The sequence below is a fragment of the Echinops telfairi genome, unplaced genomic scaffold, assembly GCF_000313985.2.
Source record: "Echinops telfairi isolate 266 unplaced genomic scaffold, ASM31398v2 ScPeMD7_6;HRSCAF=24_0, whole genome shotgun sequence".
NCBI lineage: Eukaryota > Metazoa > Chordata > Mammalia > Afrosoricida > Tenrecidae > Echinops > Echinops telfairi.
Genome location: NW_022103902.1, coordinates 14,183,947 through 14,191,827, shown reverse-complemented (window position 1 = coordinate 14,191,827; position 7,881 = coordinate 14,183,947). Strand labels below are relative to the sequence as shown.

At 38.9% G+C, this 7,881-nt stretch overlaps 1 protein-coding gene across 4 annotated transcripts in view; it reads left to right on the top strand.

Moving 5' to 3' along the window:
• Positions 1-7,881, top strand: part of SPICE1 (spindle and centriole associated protein 1) — a 58,106-nt gene that overhangs the window by 30,626 nt on the left and 19,599 nt on the right. For all 4 annotated transcript variants that reach the window (XM_045286184.1, XM_045286183.1, XM_045286182.1 and 1 more), the window contains 3 exons: positions 5,154-5,284; positions 5,501-5,638; positions 6,418-6,683. In XM_045286184.1, coding sequence (XP_045142119.1) covers positions 5,154-5,284; positions 5,501-5,638; positions 6,418-6,683 — 535 coding nt within the window. The remainder of the gene's footprint in view (positions 1-5,153; positions 5,285-5,500; positions 5,639-6,417; positions 6,684-7,881) is intronic.

The window sequence follows — 7,881 nt, the reverse complement described above, 5'->3', positions numbered from 1 at the left end:
CATCTGCGTTTTTCACCACATTTGCTTATGCACCCATTTGTCTTCAGCGATCATCTCGGGAAGGTGAGCATCATGGAATGCCAGTTTAATAGGACAAAGTGTTCTTGCATTGAGGTTGTACTTGAGTGGAGGCCCAATGTCCATTTGCTATCTTAATACTAAACCTATAAATGCATTATCGTGATTATTAACTGGGAGTATATTATAATTATTATCTGGGAGTATATTGTTGAGCTTTCTCTTTTGACATCAGGAGCCCTAGTCGGACAGTGGCTAAGCTCTTACTGACAGTTTGAACCCACCAGCGTCTGGGCAGTCTGTTGTGATCGAGGTTTACAGCTGTGGAAACCCTGGGGGGCAGTTCTACTCTGCCCGGCAGAGTTGCTGTGAGTTGGAACCACCATTAATGGCAGAGGTTTTTTTACAGATCATTTTATTGGGGGTGCTCACAGCTCTTACAACAATCCATACATCAATTGTATCAAGCATATTTGTACATAGGTTGCCATCATCATTTTCTAAACATTTACTTTCTATTTGAGCCATTGGTATCAGCTCCTCTTTTTCCTCTCCCCCCTGTGCCTCCCACCACCCTCGTAAGGGTGTTATTTGTTTTTATTTTTAAATATATCAACTTACCAAAAAGTTGTAAGAATAAAAAAAGAGAATTAAAAAAATTTTTTGAAAGTTGTAAGAATAATACAAAGAACTTATATGTATTTTCCTCCACAAGTCAACAATTGCTAGGATTTTCCCTCATAGGTTGCGAATGTATTCATTTTCACAACCAGAATCCAGCTATCAAAATATTTCTCCTATTGTCCTACTGATAGACTTTACTATGGCCATTCATTTTTTTCAAATTGAAGAACCAATGACGACCACTTACTTAGTTTTCACATTTGTTTAATCTCTTTTAATCTGGAATAACAACTACTAGAAATTGTTGGCTTATATAGCTGTGATGCTAGAAGCCACACCACTACATGGTGGACATGTTTCAGTGGTGCTTCCGGAGTAACATTGACGAGAAGAAAGGCCTAGCAACCTACTTGTGAAATTTAGCCATTGAAAATCCTTTGGAACACAACAGAATGTTGTTTGTTAGACCCTAGGCCGGAAGTCACTGAAAGAACAAGGTGACCCAAACAATGGATTTAAGTACACCAACTATTGTGAAGATTACACGAGGCCAACCAGTGACAAGAGCAAAAAAGAACAACAACTTAATCTTATAATACATAGAAGATAATTTTAGAACACGTTGCACCCATAGAAAACCCCAAACCAACCCTATAGCTGCTGAGTTGATTCTAGCTCATTGGAGTTAAAATAATCTCTATGTTTTTAAAGCCTTTTTTTTTTTCTGTTTCAGAATTTATTGTCCCCATTATAATTTCTTGTTTTATATATTTGGGTTCCAGTCCTTTAAAAAAAAAAAGTAGTTAATGGTTTGTCTTTGTTAATTTTTCAGAGACAAGATTTTTGTCCATTAATTAAAACTGGTTTTCTGTTTTTTCTTTTAACCACATCAGTTTTTGCATTTGTCTTTTTTTCCTTCCTTGCATTTTCTTTGGGTTTACCTTGTTGATTTTCTAGCCTTTTTTGTTGATTGCTTAATATATTTGTTTTCACTCTTTAATTTTTAATTGAGAAACATATTAAATCTCTGGAATTTCCTCTGATCGCTGTTTTAAATGAGTTCCTTACATTCTGATAGGTAGTATTTTATTATGTTAGAAATTAGATGATTTGAGTCTATATGAGAGATCTTCTAAATGTTATGTTGGATTTTCAATCCACTTTCCCACGAACTTTTTGAAGTTCCTCTCTTATCCCCGGATATGAGTGGCTTTGTAAAAGGGTGTTTTTTTAACTTGTGGGAACCTCCAAATTATCTATTTTTATTACATTGAATTTTGAGTGTGGATTATAATATTTCACCTTGTAGAACTTAATGATGCGTCCTTTGTGACCTAATTTGTGATACATTTTTGTGAATGTTCCGTGTGTGCTTGAGAATTCTTTGTTAGCAAGGTATAATATTCTATGTGTACAGCCATATGATCTACCTCACTCTGTTACTGACTTCTAGATCCTTACTTATTTGTACTACTATTTAAATGTTAAGTAAACCTACTTTGAGTGTTTATTTCTTTTATGTTTTTCTTAAATATGTCTAATTGTGTTTAGTGTTAAAGACCTTCTGTCAAAGGCAATTCCTGTGTGTTTTTTTGTACATAGATAACTGTAGTTGCTATGTCTTCATTGTGAATGAAAGTTTCCAGCATTTAAAGTGTCCTTCTGCATCACATGTAATCTTTTTTGGCTTGAGTTCTAGCTTGACATTGAGAATGAAACTGCATTGTTTCCATTTGACTGGTTTATCTTGGCTCATTCTTTTCTTTTTAGGCTTTCTAAGTTATTTGTATTGTGTGTATCTTGTATTCAGCATAGAGTTGGATCTTGCTTTGCTAGACAATTATAAAGCTATTTTTAAATTGGTGGAGTAAATTATTTATTGATATGGCTGATAAGTTATATCAATTTTATCTTAAGTTATGTCATATTTTATAGCTTAATAGGTATATGTATTATAATTACTATTTTTCTTTCTATGTAATAAGTCTTCTCTGTTCATTTAAAAAATTTTCTTTTGGTGTTTAGAAATTTTGTTATTTGGGCCCAGTGGTTTTATCTATCTGTATTTCTACATCTATGCTTGTCTGTCTGTCAGCTTATCATACCGTGGTGGCTTTCGTGCTGCTGTGATGCTGGCAGCTATGTCACTGGTATTTCCAATGCCAGCACACATACATGTATACATATGTTGTTGTTGGTGCCATCAAGTTGGTTCAGTCTCAGAGTGACCGTATGTGGAACAGAAGAAAACACTGCCTGATCCTGGACCATCCTCACAATTGTTGTCATTGAGCCCATTGTTGCAATGTGTGTGTCAGTCTATCTTGTGAGGGGCTTACCGAGCATAATGTCCTTGTCCAGGGAAGAGTCTCTCCTGACTGTATGTTCAAAGTGTGGGAGACAAAGTATCACCATCCTTTCCTTTAAAAAGCCTTCTGGCTGAACTTCTTCCAAGATAGATTGATGTGTTCTTTTGGAAGTCCAGTGCATTTTTGCTGGCAGGACCATTCAAACACATTGAATTTTCTTTGGTCTTTCTTACTTGATTTCCAACTTTCATTCACATCCATCTGAGGCGATTGAAAATATCACAGCTTGGGCCAGGTTCACGTTAGTCCTAAAGTAACATCCTTGCTTTTCAATACTCTAAGGAAGTCTTGTGTTGTAGATTTATCCAATGCATTGTATCTTTTCATCTCTTGACTGCTGCTTCCATAAACATTGAATAGTGACTGTGGATCCAAACAAGATGAAATTCTTGACAACTTCAGTCTTTCCTCCCTTTGTCATGACGTTGCCCATTGGTCCATTTGTGAGAATCGGGGTTGTCTTCACATCGAGTGGTATACATACCGAACGCAGAAATGCTTGATCTTCATCAGCAAGTGCTTCAAGTCCTTTTCACTTGAAAGAAGCAAGGCTGTGTCTTCTTCAGATAATTCAGCTTCTATGATTATTTGCTCAACATGCAGATTGAATAAGTATGGTAAGAGGATACAGCCATGACCTACACCTTTCCTGATTTTAAACCATGTAGTGTTCTTGTGTTCTGTTGACACACTGCCTCTCGGTCCATGTACAGTTTTTGCAGGAGCACAACCACGTGTTGTGGAATTCACATTCTTCTCAAGGCTCTCCATAGTTTGTTATGATTGCACAGTTGAATGCCTTGGCATAGTTAATAAAACACAAGTAAACATCTTTCTGCTACTCTCTTCTTTCTGCTTTCCAAAGTCTATCTGATATCAGCAATGACATCCCTTGTTCCATGTCCTCTTCTGAGTCCGGCCTGAACCTCTTAAAGTACTGCTGCATCTGTTGTTGGATGATCTTCAGAAAATTTTTACTTATATGTGGTATTAATGATATTGTTCTATAATTTTTTTCAATCTGTTGGGTCACCTTTCCTTTTCAATTTGTCCTTCGCAGAATCGTAGGCAATTTTCTGATTCCAAATGGCTAGTACTAATCCAGTCCAGCTCACTAATGCCTAGAATATCGATCTTCATGCATTCCGTTTACTTTTTGATCACTTCCAATTTTTCTGGGACTCGTGTTGTACATTCCATGTTCTGATTAAGGACTGCACTCTTCAGTGTGGATTCTAACTCAAAGAAAGCCAGAATCCTCACAACTGGGCCATAGACAGCCTAATAATCAGTGGAGAGAAAAAAACCCAAAAGTGGTCAAGGGTTTTATTTTGCTTGAATCCACAGTCAATTCTCATGGAAGCAGCAGTCAAGAAATCATATGCATTCTTGAAAGTATTTAAGAACAAGGATGTCACCTTAAAAACTAAGGTGTGCCATACTTACCTAAGCCATGGCATTTTCAGTCACCTCTTATGTGTGTGAAGGTTAGACAGTGAATAAGGTAGACTGGTGAAGAATAGTGACAATGCTGTGGACTGCCGGATGAACAAACAGAAGTGCAGCCAGAATGCTTCTTAGAAGTGAGGATGTTGGCGAGACTATTTCCGCAGAGACTAGTCCCTGGAAAAGGATATCATGCGTGGCCAAATAGAGGGCTGGGAGACAGAAGGAGGACTTTGGAGAGATGCACTCACACAGTGGCTGCGGCCGTGGACTCAGGCATGACCACAGTGGGACAAGCCCAGGCTGTGTTTTTGTTCTATGGTGCGTCGGCACCTAACACCACCAGCAGTAAGCTGGCAGGCATTTGGCCACCTGTCCGGTCAGTTAAAAGGAAAAGCTTTTGCTTTTATTTTTCATAATGACTTGTGCAAAAGCTCCTTCCTATAAAACATGCAAAGAGTTGAACAATTTAAATTCCCTCATGGCTGTCGGATGAGCCCTGTCATTGTGACATGCTAAACAGTAGAACTGCCCCCAGAGGGTTTCCGAGGCTGTGATTTTGATGGAAGCAGACTGCCACAGCTATCTCCAAGGAGCTGTTGCTGTTTTCGAACCAAGGAGAATTCCAATAGTAGCTGAGTGCTTTAACTGCTGCACCACCAGGGCTTTGATATGCCTATGTCATCTATTTTATAGGTTTCTTCACCAACTGAAGGAAGAGAATTCTGAGTTAATTAATCAACTGTGGACTGATATTCAGCAGAAAATAGCAACACAGTCACAAAGAACACCCCCTCCAGCAACTGCACTACCTGCTACGTCCTCAGGTGAGCAGAGGTTTGCTTCTCCATTGCACTGCTTCCCACTCAACACTAGCCCACTTTGTTGGGTTCTTGCATACAGTAGTTTTTTAAAGGAATGTCATTTGAATTTTGGTTGCTCTTGCCTAGTTGAGTAAATGATTGGGAGATCTATCAATTGAATACTTAAAAAAAAATTGCTAACTTGAGGTGCAATACATTTGGAAATGTGCTTCCTTTTAGCTGCTCTGAATGCTACCAGTGCTGTCAAGCGGATCCACACGAGGCTTCAGCCTGAAGAATCTTCCGAGACTCTAGACTCAAGCTATATTGTGGGACAAGTGCTGAATGCCAGGAAGCCCAAACAGCTGTTAAATAAAGGTTAGCTTCCTTAATTTACAAAGATGAATAGTTAAGATGTCTAACGCTACAGCCATCTTAGTCTGCACTTCTTGTTAGTTGTCCCCAAGTGGACTCGACTCCTGGTGTCCCCTGTGTGCAGAGTAGAGAGGGCTTTCAAGGCCGCGACCTCTCAGAAGCAGACAGCCACGCCTGCCTTCGGAAGTGCCTCTCTGTGGGGGCGCCAACCTTTTGGCTACTATTCTGCCTCCCAGACATTATCGTTTTGTTTTTTTTTAATAATGTTTACTCTTAATCTTGTCAGGCTGGATCCAGTTAAATAGGAGTTTGATTAATGTTACCTGAGAAATGTCTCTGTCCCAAATGACCCTATAGAAAGGTGGGTTCAAGTACACTTACTTAAAAAAACAAACAAACAAACAAACAAACAAAAACTAAGCCATTGAGTTGATGCCGACTCATATTGGCCCTTATGTAGGGTTTCTAATGCTGTATATTTTTACGAGAGCAGCCTGCCTCATCTTTCTCCCACAGAACCACTGGGGGGCTTGAACCACCAGCCTTGTAATTTAGAAACCCAGTGGCTAATCCACAGCACTACCAGGGCTCCTACACTCCTTTGTAGTAAACCTGACTAAAACTGTACAGATTTTCATGAGAAGTAATAGTGATACTGTGTATAAAAACATTTCATAGATTATGGATAACAGTCTAAAAGTTTGGGGGTTTTGTTTTTATTTTTTAGCAGTTTTGGGGTTACTTTTTTATTGGCCTTAAAAATGAACAATTTCTGCCATCAGTGAAAAGAAAACCGGATTTGCGTGCTCCTTCCAAGCAGAAGGAAAACATGTTGTCAACCAGCACAACCGCTGCTGACTGTCGAACTAACAGTAGCTCCAGCCTGGATCTCCTCAAGCACATGATAGAGGAGGTGGAGCATGAGATGGAAGAGTACGAGCGGTGGACGGGCCGCGAGGTCAAGGGCCTCCAGAACAGTCAGGGGCTCACAGGGTTCACCCTGTCGCTGGTGAGCTCCCTCTGTCGCCTGGTGCGCTACCTTCGAGAGGTAAGGACGGAGACCGGTCCCGTCTCCTCCCTGGGGGGTTTCTCATTTCCACTTCATTTATTGCCCCCTCTGAGCAAAGGAAAGTCAACCTTGAATCACTTTGTTGAAAATTCCTCCATTTTGGATTGTTTGCACTAAAAGTTCATCCTCTTTATCGCCCTCTGCCATACATTGCAACATGCTCAGAGAAGACACTGATGTTAGAATGAGCCTTAGAAAACCAGTAAGGTAAATCTGTGATAAATAAACATTATTGTTAGTTATCGGTAAAAAGGACTACTGAGTGCTTCCACATCCTGCTGCCATTCTCTGTATGGGGAGTGGACGCCTGTCTTCTGCTGACTCCACTGTTGGGAACAGCCTTCCTGTTATCTGCCTGCAGTCGGTTGTTAGGCAAACTGCCGTTGAGTGGCCAAGTGGGGAGTATTTTATCATGAAAAAAATTTCTAAAACAAGCGAGAGTTGTTTCTGCCATATATATGAGAATTAAAATCAATCTTTAGAATGATTCAGATATTTTATTACCTGGAAGAAATTTAGATGTTTCAATTCCAGGGAGTTATCTTCTTAAATTTGTTCTTTCAATTAAAGGTTTTTGTTTTTTTTTACAGTCAGACTTATTAGAATCTTAACATTCTTCCACCCTTAAGTCAGATATCTCCAAGAGTACACCTTTGGCACTGTGATAGCATTACAGGCTTAGAAGCATGTACTTTTAAATGGGCTCATTCTTGGCTTTATAAAGCAAAACCTTTTAAACCTATAGTTACTTATTTTACGTTATGTTTTAACAAATTCAAGTTTTGAATAGATGACACAACTTCCAAGATGCAGAATAGTGTAGAATGAATCTGCTTGCTTGCTTGCTTGCTTGTAGCCGACTCATTATGAGACACCAGTGCATCCTTCGATAGGTGGCTAGAAACATACTCAGAAAAATGTGTATCTTTCACTCTATGTCTCTTTAAAATAAATCTGTAGTTATATAGCTCATGCCATTCTCTTCTTTATGAAAGAAGGAAATCGGACTCTAGTCCATTTTATTTATTTATTTTTTTAATGTTCTTATTTCTTCTTTTTCTTTTTTTCCTCTCTTTTTTAACATTTTATTAGGGGCTCATACAACTGTCATCCCAATCCATACACACATCAATTGTGTAAAGCGCATTTGTACATCGTTTCTCAAAACATTTTCTCT